The sequence below is a fragment of the Balaenoptera ricei genome, chromosome 8 (assembly GCF_028023285.1).
Source record: "Balaenoptera ricei isolate mBalRic1 chromosome 8, mBalRic1.hap2, whole genome shotgun sequence".
Lineage (NCBI taxonomy): Eukaryota > Metazoa > Chordata > Mammalia > Artiodactyla > Balaenopteridae > Balaenoptera > Balaenoptera ricei.
In genome coordinates, this window is record NC_082646.1 from 57,348,621 (window position 1) to 57,367,272 (window position 18,652).

The 18,652-nt window shown below is 37.5% G+C and overlaps 1 protein-coding gene across 2 annotated transcripts in view; it reads left to right on the forward strand.

Annotated features, from left to right (window-relative positions):
• INTS4 (integrator complex subunit 4) overlaps nt 1–18,652 on the forward strand; it is a 130,077-nt gene that overhangs the window by 59,720 nt on the left and 51,705 nt on the right. For both annotated transcript variants that reach the window (XM_059930719.1, XM_059930720.1), the window contains 6 exons: nt 10–195; nt 839–889; nt 4,509–4,597; nt 5,750–5,870; nt 11,560–11,631; nt 14,497–14,671. In XM_059930719.1, the coding sequence (XP_059786702.1) occupies nt 10–195; nt 839–889; nt 4,509–4,597; nt 5,750–5,870; nt 11,560–11,631; nt 14,497–14,671 (694 nt within the window). The remainder of the gene's footprint in view (nt 1–9; nt 196–838; nt 890–4,508; nt 4,598–5,749; nt 5,871–11,559; nt 11,632–14,496; nt 14,672–18,652) is intronic.

The following is an 18,652-nucleotide window of genomic DNA, read 5'->3' on the forward strand; positions in this document are numbered from 1 at the left end:
TTTTCATAGCACCTGACAGATACCTCGCATGGTGTAAGAAATAAGTGCCTGCAATTACTTGGCAATCTGGGTTCTTTGGAGAAAAGTGTCACAAAAGATGCAGAAGGCCTAGCTGTCAGAGACGTCCAGAAGATTATAGGGGATTACTTCAGTGACCAGGATCCACGTGTCAGAACAGCAGCTATAAAAGCCATGGTAAACGTGATCATGGAAACTAAATGGAGATAGTTTTTTTTGTTTGTTTTTTTCTTTTCTTTTTTTTTTTAGTTAATGGCTAATGCCACCTTGGATACATTCTGAATCCCCCCAGGGTATACTTTATGCACACTTTCAGGAAGGCGTTGGTGGCATCACAGAACTCAAAGGCACACATTCCTTTACAACAGTTGCTTATCTTTGGGCTTCTTTGGTAGCTTTCACCTGCATTTCTGAAACATGGAAGGTACAACTTGTATCCCAGGTCCATGGGAGAGATGTTACTTGGTATTATAGTACAATAGGTACAGGTTATACCTTTGTATTTCAGAAGTATAGGTGAAAGTTATGGGGGAGGGTTGCTCTTTAGGGGGAGATGGTGTTAACCATTTCTTCCTCAGCCTCCTTATCATTATTTCATATTTCTTCTGATATCCCCTTGGGACAGTCCACGGGTTAGATTCATTAAGTGTTTGAGTGTTTCTACTGAAAAGTCCAGGTTTCTTATTTATATAGCACTGATTTTGGCCAAAGGGAACCATGTTAATGTGATATAATGGGGAAAAATATATGAGATTGTGGGGAGACATTGGAAATACTGATTTTTTTTTCGGAATACTTAAACTGTATCTTTATTATCTAGTTGCAGCTCCATGAAAGAGGACTGAAATTATACCAAACAATTTATTCTCAGGTACCTTATATGATTGCTGTCTAGAAGAGGAGGGAGGTGGAGAAATCATGAAACTGGGAGGGTGGCATGCTGGTGGTCAGAATTTGAAAACATAGAGCTTCAGCTGGCTAACAGTGGCAGTGTTGTGATGAATGTGCAGTTGTATCCAAAACATACATTCTAAGAAGAGAATGGGGAATATGTAATGAATAGCACTAGTGCATGTGAGGAGGGCATTTGGGAGAATTTAGGTAGCTCAGTATGAATACCAGAGTATACAAAGAGAAGTGTAGTGTTCAGAGTAAGGAAAGTGGTAGTCTTGCTGATCTCTGCTTGGTTGACTGAGATTGACTTCAAACCTGAAGTCAATTCAGGGCATCACACTTGAGAAACTGGAGTATTTCTGGAGGAGGATGACCAAGACCATGGGATCATATGAAAAGATATCACATGATTGTTATAGCATTGGTAAGGAAAAGCACAATGAAGTTATAGTATCATTAGGAGAAGCTGACTGAGTGTCTAACCGAAAGCCCTTACAGTTATTCTTGTAGAATAATTGGATGTATCTAGAGACAAGAAATCTAAATCCACGCTCAGAGACCAGTTTTTGTTAGCCTACTGTGAGTGGTTTTAGCTTTTAGAGGAAGAGGATAATTAGCCAAACTATTAGCCCCTATGACTGATGTGTAAACCAAGTACGTTCTTTTACAAATGAAGTAGAATGAGTTCAGAATGGTTATGTTGGTGTGACCTATAGGAAAACTGTGTGGGAAACCAAATAATTAAAGGAAGCTTTTAGAGTAAGGACTCAAAGGAAAAAGAGTTAGTCCGATGATTCAGATGTTTAGTGACATAAGACTGTGTCAGTTGGTTAGGCAAGCAATGCTGTGGACCTCGAGGGAGTGAGGATGGAATGATGGGGGAGGATTTGAGATATGAGGTAGAATTAGTTACTATAATGAGTTCATTTTGATTATCTTGAGTTTGAAGGATTGATGGGATACTCATGAGGAGAATTCCAGGTCTGGAACTCAGGAAAGATCAGAGCTGGAGGTGGATATTTGGAGCCATCAATATCTAGGGGTCATGGGGATACCCAGGGAGAGTAAGAAGATTGGAAGTGATGAGGATGGAGCCAGGGGTGAGGTCCAACGTTTAAGAAAGGAGCCCTAGAATGGAACTGAGGAGCAGCTTGATGGAGGAGGAGGAAAAATATATTCCAAAAAAGGCAGGAGGGCATTCTCATAGTCAGCAGTGTCAAATGCTGGTGAAAGGTCATTTAGGATAGCACTGAAATCTGGTCATGAGACTTAGCAACAAAGTGGTCATTAGTGAGTTTAAAGAGAGCAATTTCAGTAGAGTGCTGGGACTGGGGGAAGCCAGATCAGGGTCTTTTGAGTTGAGGCATTTAAAGTCTATTGACTATGACTGTATTTTAAAGAAACTTGACTATGATTGGAAAGTGGGGTAGAAGTTGGTAGAAGGGGGCATAAGATTAAGGGTTGTTGGGTTTTTTTTTCCTGTATTTTAAAGACAGTTGCTAAGTATGTTTATATGTTGAAGAGAGAGCTACTGTTTTGGGAGAGCTAGTGTTATGATAGAAGAGACAAAGGAGAATAAATGCTGGAGTAAGTTCCTTGAGGCAGAAGATCAGATTCATGAGCTGATTCATCCAACAAATGTTAGTGAGTACCTAATGCTGGCTTTATAATCCCAAGCATTTTATAATAGATAGGACCCATGCCCTTCACATTGTCATAGGTAAGACAGGCAATTAACAAATAAGCAAACACAGTTATTGCATATGAGTATTGCTGTGAGGTAAATCAATAGGATGCTATCATAGAGAATCACAAAGAGGATCTATTTTGGAGGATGGTAAGGGATGGTCATGTGAGGAAGTGATGGGATCCATAGCAAAACTAGAAGGATTAGGAACTAGAAAGGACCCTTTTCCCTCAGATATTGAGAAAACGAGGGGTGGGAGAATACAGGAATAAATGAATTTATAACTGGTGTGGAGTAGTTGAGTGGGTTTGTGCCTGAGAACCTTGATTTTTCTCAGATAAACAGGTCGCCTTATAGCTGGTAGTGGGATAGAAGTCCTGAGGAAAAGGTTAAGAAAAGCTGCCTTGGGGCTTCCCTGGTGGCGCAGTGGATAAGAATCTGCCTGCCAGTGCAGGGGACACGGGTTCGAGCCCTGGTCCAGGAAGATCCCACATGCCGTGGAGCGACTAAGGCTGTGTGCCACAACTACTGAGCCTGCACTCTAGAGCCCTTGAGCCACAACTACTGTTGTGAGCCGCAACAAGAGAAGCCACTGCAATGAGAAGCCCGCGCACTGCAACGAAGAGTAGCCACCGCTCGCCGCAACTAGAGAAAGCCTGTGTAAATCAACAAAGACCCAACACAGCCAAAAAAAAAAAAGGGCTCATTAGCCACCTTTCTGAAAAAAAGAAAAGCTGCCTTGGGAAATGGAAGTGGAAAGCAGGAGTGTAAAGGATTTCAGAGTAGGACTAATAAGGTTTGAGATCATGAATCACCAATCCCCTAGAGAGTGTGGTCTTCTTTGCCAGTGCTCTGCTGCCCTTGTGAAGACTAGAGAAAGTCTTAGGTTTTTGGAGCAGCTGTAGCAGAAATCCTGAGGGGGTTGTGTATGATGATGCAGACAATGCTGTCAAGAGACTGAAGTAAGGACGGGTATAGAGCAAGGAAAAGGTGGTTTATTTGGAAAGAAAGGATAGAATTAAAGCAGTGGTTCTCAAGCAAGGTGATTTTGCCCTCCAGGGCACATTTGGCAATGTCTGGAGGTATTTTTGACTACTGCAGTTGCTGGGGAGAGGAAGAGGGTGCGGTGCTACAACTACCTAGTGGGTAGAGGCCAGGGATGCTGCTAAATATCTTATATTGCACAGGACAGCCCCTCACAACAAAGGATTATCTAGTCCAAAATGTCAGTAATAGCAAGGTTGAGAGACCCTGCTTAAACGGATAGGTAAGTTAAGTGGGATGAAGAGCAGGTGTGATGGGTTCAGTCATGACGATGGAAGAGCATATATGGTCAAAGCATGGAATATAAGATTTTAAAATTTCAAAAACCGTTTTCTGGGTGTTGTTGAAGTCTAGGGTGTAGCTATGACTGTGGGTGGAGTAGGGATATTCCATTTCAGACTAAAGTAAAAAAGGAAAATTTGGCCTCTCTTTGGCAGCTTAGTGTTAAAATTGTACATTTATTTAGAGTGCTTGAATTTTCAGATGGACTGTCAGTCAGAAATTTGTGCTCTAGTTTTACATATAGGGAAAAAACTCATCTTTGGTGTTTGAGCCTGTGAGGGTAGCACTGTGGGCTCCCAGCAAGCTTTGCTATGATTGATGCTATTCTAGATGGCTTTTGTGCTATCTATCAATCTGTGGTTCTCCTTTCAGACATGGGGTGGGAGGGTACACAGTCAGAACACAGCCAGAGCAGCTGGCAGAGGCCAAGAATTCTTTGTTGGGCAAAGGTTCAGGAAGTTAAAATCACCCATAGGTTTTGATTGGTATCCTTATCCAGCCACCTTATCTTCATTTTGAAAATAGTTTGAACATCACCTGGGAGGATACAGAACTAACAGACTTTTGGAATCCTTGTTTGCAGGCTTGTAAATTGCTCTCTGATGACTATGAACAAGTGCGCAGTGCTGCAGTCCAGCTTATCTGGGTTGTCAGTCAGCTCTATCCTGAAAGGTCAGTGTGGGTGTAAGCCAGCTTTTGTTCATTGCTAAGCCATTTTTCTCTCCTCCCACCATGCCGAAAGCCCACCTCCAGAAAAGGAATGTTGGCTAGATTTTTGGAAGGCAGTATGGAATAGGGGAAAAGCATGGACCCTGAAAATCAGGATGCTTGGTCCTTGTTTTTCAGCTCTGCCTTGAACTTTCTGTGTATGCTGGGAAAGACACTTCGCCTCTCTGGGTCCTAACCTCCTCAACTATAGATGAAAAGATTGGATGGTCTTTCTCAAATGCTATCCACTCCACCTCTGCCCACCCCTTAAAAAAAAGTCTTTAAAATGGTTTGGGGCACATTTTAGTAAATACAAATGCCAGCTAAAGATACCAGGTGAATTTGAAAATAATGATCCCTTATGTAGTGTTTTCCTGGTTAAAAATATTTTCATTGGGAATTCCCTGGAGGTCCAGTGGTTAGGACTTGGTGCTTTCTCTGCTGAGAGCCTGGGTTCAGTCCCTGGTCGGGGAACTACGATTGCGCAAGCTGTGCGGTGCGGCCAAAAAAAAAATTTTTTTTTTCACAGTAATTAAATAATTTATCTCACAGTGATCCTTTGAGGTGGAGAGACAGATATTATTTATTCTGTTTTATAGAAGAACTCCTTTTATAGGAAAAAGAAGTGTTTTTTCCTCTTCATTAAGCTACCTACTGAAATTGAAAAACCAGAATGAGTTAATAAAGCTATAGACACCACCCCCCACCCCCTCAAAAAAAAAGACTAGCTGGAAATTGTCTTTTCATTTAGGACCAGATTTGCAAGTATGTTTTATATTGGTTTATTCTGAGACTTGCTATATTGACAGCAATGCAATTATAAGGGAGAATAAACTTAAAGATATACTCTGTGGTAGCTGTTTTTGGTATCTCATAAATCTTTGAATCTTCAGTGTTAAATACTTTTTACTGAAGACACAAATTTGCATTGCAACTAAAAATAGACAAATCCCAGAGTGATTTGGTTACTCTGAAATGTATTTCATCATTATAGGATTTGAATTATTCAATTATCATTTCTATTTGTGCTAATTTTCATTGGTCATTCTCAGTTTATTGAACCTGCAATTTTAGGCTCATGTTTTGTCACTTGTGGTTTCTTTTCTTTTAATTTAGCATTGTCCCAATCCCTTCTTCTAATGAAGAAATTCGCTTAGTTGATGATGCGTTTGGAAAAATCTGTCACATGGTCAGTGATGGCTCCTGGGTGGTTCGAGTTCAAGCTGCAAAGCTATTGGTAAGTTACATCTTCTTTAATGAACATATTACCTGTTACACTTGTAAAACATTTTGAGAAACTAGATAGGGATAGGTGTAATGAGCTTTTATAAACCTTAGTGTTTCTTAAAATAGAAAGAAATTGTTCACTTTCCCATAGAGAAGTAGTCTTTTAGAACTAGAAAGAATTTTAAAGATAATCCTATTTAATCTCATTAGCATATTAGACAACCAAAGTCTAGAGAAAAAGGAACATAATAATAAAAATAATTGTTACCATTACTAAGCACCTGGTATGGCCTAGATACTTTGCTATGAGGCCACTTAATTATCTCATTTATTCTTTTTTTTTTTTATTGGAGTATAATTGCTTTATTATCCCATTTATTCTTACAGTAACCCAGCAAGGTAGGTGCTATTATTCCCACTTTCCAGGTGAGAAAACTGAGGCTTTGAGGATTTAAGTAAATTATTCAATTTATACAGATAGGAAGTTGTAGAATGAGATTCAGATGCTAGTCTGACTTTTAGCCTTATTCTTTCCTACTGTTTTGCCTTTGGGGACTCTAGTATATTTGTAAGAAAAATTTTAACTTTTCAGAAATAGAACCGTCTTATAGAAGAAGGAGTGTTGGCGTAATACTCAGCCTTATTTTATACCTGTGTTGTCTTGGACATGTCACTTAATCTTAGTCCCATTTCCTCATCTGTTAAGTGGCTTATAATATCTCTCATGTTTACCTCACAGGGTTGTCATGACACTCAAATGAGATCCTGTCTGTGAATATGTGTATAAACTGTGAAGTACTACACTATGCACGGTGGTGGGGTTGTTATAATATATAAATATATATATAACTATCTATAAAAATTTGTATTAATGTCACAGCAAGAATATCTGAAATTCTTTTTGATAACTTCTCTTTTGAGGGCCCCCAACTATGCCAGTCTTAGTAAGATTGTTGGCTAAAAAGTTTGGACCTGATTGTACTGGACACAGATCCTGTGATACCCCTAGTCCTTTGACCAGTATTTTGGGGGTAACTGCTGAAACCTATGTGAAGCACTTTCATGGAAAAATAAGGAATTTGGATGATTTCAATATTTCCTGCTTACAGATTATATTGCTTGTCCATAATAAAATACAGAGTTAAACAAGCCAGCTGTTAGTGATTTTATTTTTGAATTCACATTTTAAAGCCTTGTTTTGATTTGTGGATATTTTAAAATTCAGAACAATCTAATCATTCATCAGATTCCTTCATTCAGCGTGTACTGAGCATCTACAGTGTGCTGTGTGTGTGTGAGGGGATGTTTTAGAGGAATAATTCAATGATATATTGTCATCTGAGTAGGCAGTTAGAAAAGTAATCCTTAAAGCAGAGTCATTCAAATTTTTTAGTTTTGTACCCCATAGAATCTAAAATTCATTTATGTAAAGCTGTATGAATAATGAATTACAGTGGTGAGTTGAAAAGATTTTCACTTAGATGACTATAATTTGACTCAAGTGCTTTATGTTATTTAAGTGATTTCAAATCCAAACAACTCTAAATTACATTAAGTATGATTATACTTCAAAAGTAATTAATAATCTAATCTTGCTAATTAAAATAATTGTTACTATTTATAGAGTTCCTAGCCCACTAAGCTAGGCACTTTTAGTCATACATGCATACACATGCACATACACCCATTTCCTCATATACAGGCACACGTAAATATATGCCTATACATACACTTATATACATACTCACTTTTTGTTTTTCATTTTTAATTCTTTTAAACTCCTTGAGGTAGATATTATATTATTTATTTTATAAATAATAAAACTAAGGTTTAGAAAAGTATAATTTGTCCAAGGCCACATAGATTGTAAATGATACTTCATGCTCTAAAGCCCATGTAGAATTCCTTCCTAGTGCGGGTCCAGTTATATATTGGGAGCTGCGGTTGTGCAGCTAAGGTCCTGCTGGTTTACTAGTTCCTCTGTGCAAGCTAAGAGGTAAACTCCCCTGCTCCAGTTCTTGAGTAGACAAATCCGTGATCAGGTAAACCATATATGGTCTTTAGACTACATATTCATCAATTCAGCAAACTCTGAGCATAATCTGTGTCTTCAAAAGAGTGGATAGTCAGGTAGGTTGACATAGGCAGTCAGTCAGTTACAATACCGGTACTCCTAGGAAAGAGCACCTAACACACGCACAGAAGGCTTCTTGGACGAGGTGATTTCTCAGTTGACTTTGAAAGATGAGTATGGGTTAGCTAGGTAAAGAAGTAGAGAAGGAGAAAATATGAGCAGAGATAACATGAGTACACTATCATGCATGCTAATATCATACTAAACTACAATATCATGTTAAACTACAAGCAGTTTGGTACTTCTTGGTATGGGGGATAATGTTCGATTTGGTGATGTGTGACAAGATTAAGCTCGGGAGGAATGCAGAAGCCAGGTTTTCAAGAACTTAGATGAAATGATAAGGCTTTAGACTTAAGTCCATCTTGTACAGAAAATGAATAGAGTCCATTCTCCTTGGCTTATAGCAGGATGAAAAATTTCAGATATGGGATGTATCAGAAAATTCAAAACCATGTAAAGGGTTGGTTTTCAGTTATCTGTAACTTACCTGATGGAGCAAAGAAACTTGATTTTCAAGAATATAGCTCCATGGGACTATTTAGAATACAATCACTACTTTGAAATTAATTATGGTAATTGGCATCCTATCTAGAATAGGGTCCTTAGTTTAATGATTTCTTTTTAAGATGTTAAATAATTTAAACCTTATTTGTAAGGTTCCAGAAGTCTTTGACCTTAAAAATTATAACATTTTCATACAGTTAGATTGTAGATTGTAGGTTTTTATGTTTGTAACTCTGCCCAGGGCTAGTCTTTCCCAGGGCAAATGTAGCTGTCCTAGTCAGTGGCAGTTTTATGTCTCATATAGTAATCCATCTTTTTTTTTTTTTTTTGGTCTGCTTCTCTTTTTCATCACCTAATGAATAGAGGCTAGGAGCTTAAAATTGAAATAGACAAACAATGCATAGACTTATGTTATATACTAGTTGAGCAGGTTTTGTTCTGAGAGCAGGTTTGATGCACTTGTTTGTTAAATATCAGTTTTCTTAGTGTTATAGATTGTTAAGTAGGGGTAGTAGTACAGTTGGAGAGCTTTTACCTGAATATATGTGTCTTGGTCAAAGCATACAGGAATGTAGATGTTTTTCTGATTGGTGAGATGCACTTTATGATGAACTCATTATCTTTTTGCTCCAGATTTCCTCCTTCTGTGCTTTCATAAATGATGCCATCATTTACCCAGAGGCATTTGAGAATTCTTTCTCTGTGTCCTGTATCCACTGAGTCATCAGCTCTTATCAGTACTACCTTCTTGACATACCTTGAATCTATCCCTTCTCTATTTCCACTGTGCTTGTAACAGTTCAAGTTTCACTATTTTTCAAGTGGATTATGCTGTAAGGTTCTTGCTATTTGTGGATTTAAAATGGAAAGCTTCAGCTAGTCTTACATAACACTGGAAACTTGTTACAAACAATGATATGCAATTTTTTGAGGCTAGAATTTGAATAGTACCCTCTCTTTGCTACTGTGTTGGGAGAGAGCTCAGTTGAAGGCTTTGGAGAAGGACGTTGAGACTGTGGGTTCCAGTAACTTACTGTGAAGTCATTAAAACTTTCATTCTTTGTAGAAAAACAAAGTGCCTGTTAAAAAGCCAACTGTTGGGGACTTCTCTGGCAGTCCAGTGGTTAAGACTCCGCGCTTCTAATACAGGGGACATGGGTTCAATCCCTGGTCGGGGAACTAAGACCCACATGGCTCACGGTGCGGCCAAAAAAAAGACAACTGTTAATGTTGGTGGTAAGACTAAAGAGAAAGTGAGGAGTTCTTAAAAATGTATAGTTTTTATTCATAAAATTGATGTTTTGCATTAAAAAAATGAATGTTAGATTTGGTATTGGCTCAGACCTGTGTAACAAACTATATACCATGTAGAGATAAGAAAAAGTGGTTTTGAAACTACTTAAGGTGAACAGTACAATTGCCCTTCTAGAATTGTAGGAAAGGTGTTAACTTGGGTAAGAGTACTCCCAAAGAACATGTAACTTACTATGGAAAATGTGATTGGAGAAAAAGTCTGAGCCTGTATAAACATTTCCATATTTATTAACTTGGGAATTAGAGAAGATTTCCAATATATTCCTTAAGAATGTCTAGGACCTGCTTTAAATAGCCTCCTAACTTGTGTCTCTGCTTCGTTTTGGGTTCCTTCTGGTCCATTAGCCACATTGCTGCCAAGATGATGTTTATGAGTATAAATCTGATTATGTTTCTCTCTTATTTGAAATGAGCAAGTTACTGAATCTCTCAGCCTCAATTTCTTGTAAAAAATAAATAAATAAAAAGTGAGGGGAAAAAAAAAGTGAGGATAATGCGCGTTCTTCATGGGATTATTGGGAGGAATAAATTTTTAAAATGCAAGTCTTTGTACATTACTGAGCTCATTCAATATTTAATAGAAATTATCTATAGAGTTATTATTCATAAGGCAAACTCCTTACCATAGCAAACAAAGACCTTTATGATCTGCTTTCTACCTACCTGTCTTGCCTCATTTTCGGTACCCCCATCCTATGTTCTATTCATAGAACCACTTGATGTTTCCCACATGACATTCTCTCTGTGCATTTAATTGTGATTTCCAGTTCCCCAGATATACCTCTCCCTGCCTCCACCCCATACTTCTTTTCTTTAAGTTCCCATAGCACCCTTTATAAATGTATATTATAAAATTTCATACCATAATGCAGTAATCTCTTTACTTGTCAATTTCCCTCACTAGTGTGTGATTGTTGAATGTAGAATTGATGTCTTTTTATTTTTGTGTACCTGTTCCTGGTAACTCTAGGCATATAATGGAATGGTTGCTAAGTATATATTTGTTTAATGAATGAATGGACAAATAAATGGAAAGGATGGAATGAAAAGGAATGGAGAGGCAGTGGAGAGTAGTAGTTAAGGCAAAGGATTCTGGAGCCTGGGTTTATAGCCCAGCTCTGTAATTTACACTGTTTGTGACCTTGAATGAATTACTTCATCTTTTTGTGCCTTCTTTTCCCCTTATATAAAACGTGACTAATAATAGTATTTACTTCATAGGGTTGTAGTGAGGATTAAATGAATTAATATATGTATAAAGCACTTAGAACAGTGCATGACACCTAATAGCTCTATATAGGTGCTAGCTGCTGCTGCTAATGGTTTTATTATTTTCCTGATGATTCAAAACCCATAGGGATCTTTACTATCAAGAATAATGTTATCCAAATATCATATATTAACGCATGTATGTGGAACCTAGAAAAATGGTACAGATGAACCGGTTTGCAGGGCAGAAATAGAGACACAGATGTAGAGAACAAACGTATGGACACCAAGGGGGGAAAGTGGCGGGGGGTGGGGATGGGGGTGGGATTAATTGGGCGATTGGGATTGACATGTCTACACTGATGTGTATAAAATAGATAACAAGAACCTGCTGTATAAAAAATAAATAAAATTAAATTAAAAAAAAAAATAATGTTATCTTTATGCATTTAAGTTGGCGGCAAACTTTGAATTTGAAGATATTCTTCAGGTCTTAAAAGTTTGTTTAATTGCTCTGGATTCTTCCTTTTTATAGGGCTCTATGGAGCAAGTCAGTTCTCATTTCTTGGAACAGACACTTGACAAGAAGCTGATGTCAGATCTGAGGGTAACTTGAATTCTTTGTTGTTTAAACTGGGTTTCTGAAACCAAAATCAGTGTAGCTATATGCCGAGTTGTGTTGATTTAATTTTACAGCCCATGAATTTGTTAATGTAGGATGACTAGATTACATTTTAATTTAAAATCTTAGTAAATTGAACCAAATTACAAGTTACTTCATTAAATTTTAAATTATTATAATGAAATACTTTGCACAGATTGTGTTTTACAAATAAGAGGCAAGATTAACTTTCTATTTGTTAAAAACTACAAAGGTCTGGTCTTATTTTGTGACTCCTTTCAACAGCAGTTCTCATGGAAGAGTGAGTAAATCCTTTCTCTGAACAGTAACAGAATGCCCTTAAGCTTTGACTGTGATAGGTCTCTGACATAGTTGTCAGGAACAAATATGAGTCTGAGAATATGATAGGAACATTCATTGTCAGTATCTTAATTTTTAAATTATAAAAGTGTTAATAAGGAATCAGAATCTTTGATAAGAAGAAGAAAAAGAGAAACCGTTTACCCATATTCCTACTACTATAACACAGTGACTTTCACCATTTTGGTATATTTCTCTCCAGCTCTTTTTCTTATGCATGTTTTAAACATTGAATCATTATATACAGATAATTTTGTAGTCTACTTTTTATATTTACCACTACCTCATATGCTTTTTTTCATATTGTTAACTTCATACTTACGATTTTTACTGATAGCATAACATTCTGTTAAGAAGATGTGCCATCATTTTTTAGCCCTTTATTATACATTTACAGTTTCTTCTTAATTTTTCCACCATTATAAATCACATATAGAGTATCACCTTCATGGGTATTAGATCTTTTCTTGTTTTGATTTATTCCGTAAGGTGAATTCTTAGGAATAGTTGGGGAGTTAATATCTGTGCTTCATGAAACATTGCCATATGGCTTTCTTGAAGGGCATTCCCTTCATTTGAGGTCAGTGATTGCTTAAGTGTTCTTTGTGTGTACTGGGGTGGAAGTGCAAAGAAGGACACGCTCATGGTGAATTGTGAGGGATGGGTAATGCAAGGGTTTCTAAGACACTTCGCAAGGTACAAACTTTACTTCTGCGTCTGACCCACATCCTTGTAGGCTCAGGTGCTATATTTCATCAGTGCCTTTGAGATGATCAGCCATGAGGATGTGGGCTCACACCAGGAAGGTTCATAGAGGCTGATATCTATGCCAGTTTATTCATTTATGAAGGTAACTGTAACTGTCAAGTAGACTCAATATTTACTTTAGCTGACTAGTATATTCCTCCTTAGGCAATCTGTGAAGAAAGTAAATTAACTAGACACTTGCTTGGTGAGCATAGTGTTGTCAAATAGACGCTTACTTCTTTTTTTTTTTTTTTTTTTTAGCATAAAATATTATTGCTTTAATATGAAAGTGAAATTTTGCTACAACCAGCTCTGAGAATACATTTTGGAGTTTTAAGTGCCCTTAGGAGTTGTCTAATGTACAAAAGCCTCTTTTGACAAACTGACACACATTTAATCCACAGTACTAATTTGTAGTAAAGCTAGACTTAAGGCTCCTTCTAGCTCAACAACAATTACATGTCACATCAGCTATGTTATCTACTTTTCTAAACTCACTTGAGTCATAAAGTCACATGGTACTGTTTTGTGGGTAATTTTTCCACCTACTAGTCAACTTAATTATCAATTTACTTTGGAGGAGCACTCACTGTTAAGTTAGAGGACCCTCCACGTGCCCATCTTCTGCAAAGGCATTTGTGTACATTTTTGTACCCTGTTCAACATCTACTGAGCGTGTATAATGTCGGAGATAGCACTTTGTATTAGTGATATAAGAGGGGAACAAGGAAACCAGACAAACTCCAAGTTGTTTCAAATCCCCATCTCCAAGTTACCATGTTATTTTAGCCTTCCGATGCTTGGTTCAAAGAGAATCAAGAGTTTTTCATTGAGTATCGTCTAGAGTTGCTTTGATTATTAGTTTATTTTTGTAAGTGGTCAGTCTACCATGGTGGGTGGTGCGTATCAGATGATGTACCACCTGATAACAATTCCTGATAATAATAGGAATTATTATCAAGAGCCTCTCTGACCTGGAGCTCTCAAGTTGGTAGCAGATTCCAAGCTTTAAAAAATTGTTACATATCCTCTGTATATATAACACAGGGTACAGAGAATAGGGAATGACGGGGGTGGGGTCAGACATCTATAAACAAACAATTGAGTACAATTTGGTGCGCAAGGCGGTTGTCAGTGAAGGTAATGACACTCCAGCTTCAGGGTCCCATTTGTATGGTCACTTCCAAGGCCTTGGAAGGGGCCCTAGCAATGTTTTCATGGTCTTGTGCTTCTGTAAAATTTGGAAAAGTAAGGTAATGTTCCATTCTTTTTCTTTACAAGGTCCGTCTAAATGGTACAAGTTTCGGGCCTCATAAAACATGCATCCGCCCGTGACGGTCCATAGACGCTTACTTCTATGGGATGAAAAAAATTATTTTCTAGGGCCAGTGTATTGTCTACCCAGGATGGTGCTTGGAAGGACACTGCCATTATTTACCTCTCTGGTTCTCCCTTTCCTGTGTTGCCATGGCAAACATAACCACCTGTCCAGTCAACATTCTTGTGCTATCTTTAATGAAGTTACTATCTTTAATAAGGTTTCTATCAGCTGTTGATGACCTGAGAACCTTGGTCTTAACTTCAAGTTGAATTTGCATTTCTCTGCTCTGATCTATTGAGTATTTTTTTTTTAAAATGTAACTCTCAGAGAGCAGTCGTATTTTTTACTTTCTCATGTTCTCAGGGTGCAACTTACTGTTCTCTCATGAATCTCCAACAAGTGGTAATTGTTGTCTTCTATAGAGGAAACGCACTGCACATGAACGTGCCAAGGAACTTTACACTTCGGGAGAGTTTTCCAGCGGCAGGAAGTGGGGAGATGATGCTCCCAAGGAAGAAGTAGATACGGGGGCTGTGAACTTGATTGAGTCAGGAGCTTGTGGAGCCTTTGTTCATGGATTGGAAGATGAGATGTATGGTAAGAATGACTTCATAACAATAACAGTGCCCATTTACTGAGTGACTGCTATGTATCTGGCATTGTACTGAGTGATATACACAGGTTGTCTCACTTAATCTTCATAGTCACTCAGTGAAGTATCTACTATTATTTTAATTTTATAAACAGAAGAGGTTGAGGCTCAGGTGGTATGGATCAGTGGTTAAGAGCATGGACTTTGGGTTCAGTCAATTTAGGTTCAAATTCTAGCATTTTTGTAAAACAAGGTTAATAGCAAGTGTTTCTGAATTGTGATAATTAAATGAGATTATATATACATGACATGATACATGACCCAGTTATAGTAAGCACTTAATAAATGGTAGTAAAAATTGATATTTATACTGATAACAATTGTACTTTCTTATTAGTCACTCAACTAGTAAGAGACAGAAGCAAGATTTAAACCGAGGTTAGTCTGACTAACTAATGACTAATCAAGCCTTTATTTTGCCTTCATTTTTGAAAGATAGTTTCACTGGGAATGAAATTCTAGATTAATAGTGGTTTATTTGTTTATTTTTTTGTCCTTTAAACATCTTGTTCCACAGTTTTTCAGTTTGCATTTTTCTGTTGAGAACTCTGCTGTCATTTTAAATCTTTGTTCTTCAGTACCTAATGTATCTTGTTTTCTCTAGCTGCTTTTAAGCTTTTCTCTTTATCACTGGTTTTAAACGATCTAATTATAATGTGCCTTGGTATAATTTTCTTCATGTTTCTTATGCTTGGAGTTTGTTGAGCTTCTTGGATCTATGGGTTTGTGGTTTTTATTTGGAAAATCTTTGACTGTTATTTCTTTAAATATTTTTCTGGCCCCATGCTCCTTTGGGGACTCCCAATTACATATATATTAGGCTACTGAGGTTGTCCTGTAGCTCACAGATGCTCTATTCTTTTTTTTCCATGTAATCTTTTTTTCCTATTTGTTTCATTTTGGATAATGTTTATTGCTTTGTCTTGGAGTTCACTAATCTTTTCTTCTGCAGTGTCTAATGTGCTGTTAATTCCATCCAGTATATTTTTCATCTCAGACATTGTAGTTGTCATCCCTAGAAGTTTGATTAGAATTTGCATTTGTTTAGTATCTTCTGTATTGCTACTTAATATGCTTAATCTTTTCTCTAGCTTTGTCAACAGAGAATGTATTTACAGTAACTATCCTTATGTCCTTGTCTCCTAGCTCTGTTATTTGTGTGATTTCTGGGTTGGGTTTTTTTTTTTTAATCAGCGTTTAATTTTTTTTTAATGTTAATATTTAGGTTTTTTTTTTTTTAAACGTTTCTTTAATTTCTGTATTTATTTTATATTTATTTTTGGCTGTGTTGGGTCTTCGTTTCTGTGCAAGGGCTTTCTCCAGTTGCGGCAAGCAGGGGCCACTCTTCATCGTGGTGCACGGGCCTCTCACTGTCGCGGCCTCTCCCGTTGCGGAGCACAGGCTCCAGACGCACAGGCTCAGTAGTTGTGGCTCACAGGCTTAGTTGCTCTGCGGCACGTGGAATCTTCCCAGACCAGGGCTCGAACCCGTGTCGCCTGCATTGGCAGGCAGATTCTTAACCACTGCGCCACCAGGGAAGCCCATCTGGGTTGGTTTTGATTGATTGATTTTTCTCCTCATTATGGATTATATTTTCCTGCTTCTATGCATACCTGGTAACTTGGGATTGGATGCCAGACACTCTGAATTTTAATTTATTGGGTGCTGAACATTGTTATATTCCTATAAGTATTCTTGAGCTTTGTTCTAGAATGCAGTTATTTCAGGTCTTATTTTTAAGCTTTGTTAGGTGGACCCAAGTAACATTTAGTCTAGGGGTTATTTTTCTTCACTAGTGAAACAAACTCTTGTTGACCATGTGTGAGCTTTGGAGATTGTTCCCTCGAATCCTCTTGAGTGGTTCTTTCTCAGGCCTTGGATAGTTTCTTCACAGATCAGAACTTGGCTGAAGATTTGAGGAGGACCCTCTGCAGATCTCCTAGGCTTGCTTTCTCTGTGCACGTCTTTCCTTTCTGGTACTTTGCCCTATGAACTCTAGCCACATTGGCCTTTCCAGACTCCCAGCTCTGTCTTCTCAACTCAGGGAGACCTACAACCTGGAAACTCTACAGACAGTAAACTGGTATCATCGTAAAGCTCACCTCATTTACTTCCTGTCTCTCAGGGATCACTACCTTTCATTGCCTGTTGTATAGTGTGTTGAATACTTTTGTTTCATATATTTTGTCTCTGTTTTTAGTTGTTTCAGATAGAAAGATAAATCTAGCCCTTGTTACTCCATTTTAGCCAGTAATAGAAGTCCTTGCAAAGCTCTTACGATTTCCACAGTATGATGCTCTCCATCTCACGTAGATCACAGACTGTCAGTGCCTTGAGATGATTGACTCCAACCTCCTATTTTCAGTGAGGCTAACAGACGTGGGGAGATAATATTGATTGTCCAAATTTTATAGTAAATTTGTGTCAGAGGATTAGAACTCAGGTCTTCAAAATGCCTATAAAAATGATACCTCAGAATAGAACTTCTTAGAAGGGCAAGAAAATTACTCTTGAAAGACAGTTTTTCTATTAGATATAAAAATTGGGTTACCCTATTCAATTTGCTGTAAAATTTTCTGTATATATGGAAATTAATTAAAGCTACCTCTGCTTATGTCCTCCATGAACTTTGATATATGAATTAAAAATTTAAATAGTGTTAGATAATAAGGAATTCCAGTTATTAAAACCCATTTTATCCTAAGACAGGTAACTAGAACCTATTTTCTTTTGTTTTTCCTAGGATTTTTGCTTTGTTTAGTTTCTACAATTGAATTTAATCACTGTTAATGTTTATGTGGTTGATTTCTACAGTTTTTAGTTTGTCACTAAGGTTTACTTAAAGGAACTTAACTTTGGAAAGTGAGTAGATCATAACCAGCATCAAGTATGGCAGCTCTCTAATTTAATCATACCTATAAAATTCTGGGTAAATCAGGATTTTAGGGACACATTTGCTGGGAGTGAAATGGAGCCTTATTTCATTGGCTATAGACTGTAGTGTAGTATCACACATACTTCTAGTCCTCTGGTTGTTCCATGTTCTCCCTCCTTTCTGGGCCTTTACATGTGGTTCCTCTGCGTAGGAAGGCCTTTTTCCTTTCCTCTGGCCTAACAACTCCTTCAAGTGTTATTTTAGGGGTCACTTTCTGAAAAGCTGCCTCTGATCCTGTTGAGTAGGCTATGTGCCTCTTCCGCATTTTCTTAATACTACGTGTGCTCTTCCATTGTATCATTCATCACTCTGTAATGCAATTAACTATTCTAGTCTGTAGTGGCTGGGACATAGTCTTGTTCTTGTCCATCTTTGTATCTTCAGTACTAAGCATAAAGTAGCAAAAGTAGGATCTGATTACATATGTTAAGACGCCAGAGGATTGGTCTTTTTTTTTTTTTATTCTCGAGCAAGCTAATTCCTTTTCTCTGCCCTGCACCCTTAAGGAGACTGTTATATATTTTCAACATTCCAAAAAGTCCAGTAGGAATTGTTAATTTAGCTACCTGTAGCCAGGCTGTGCATGCAAAGTAAAAAACCATGCTTCTTTGCTTCTGCTTGGAATTGCATCAGGTCAGGTCATACTGATTATCTCATGTTGATCTGAAGTTTCTCTGTGATTCCCTTGATACACTTGCAAGAGTTACACATGAGTCAATGCAATGTAATGGATAAAGCCCTAAGAAGCAGGGTTAGCAGTTAAAACATTTGGGTCCATCTCTGGCTAGCTTTGTAATTATTAGCAATTTCCTGTTTAAATTACATTGTTGTGATGTAGAGCAAATCCTTCCCTTCTGATGAAAAAGAGGAATTTATAAGTACCAAGAAAAATCTGAGTCATCTCCCTTTAATGTAGTAACTCTGCTTTTAAGTTGTCTATAAAACCTTTCGTATACAAAAACCAAAGTATACAAAAACCAAACCACAATTT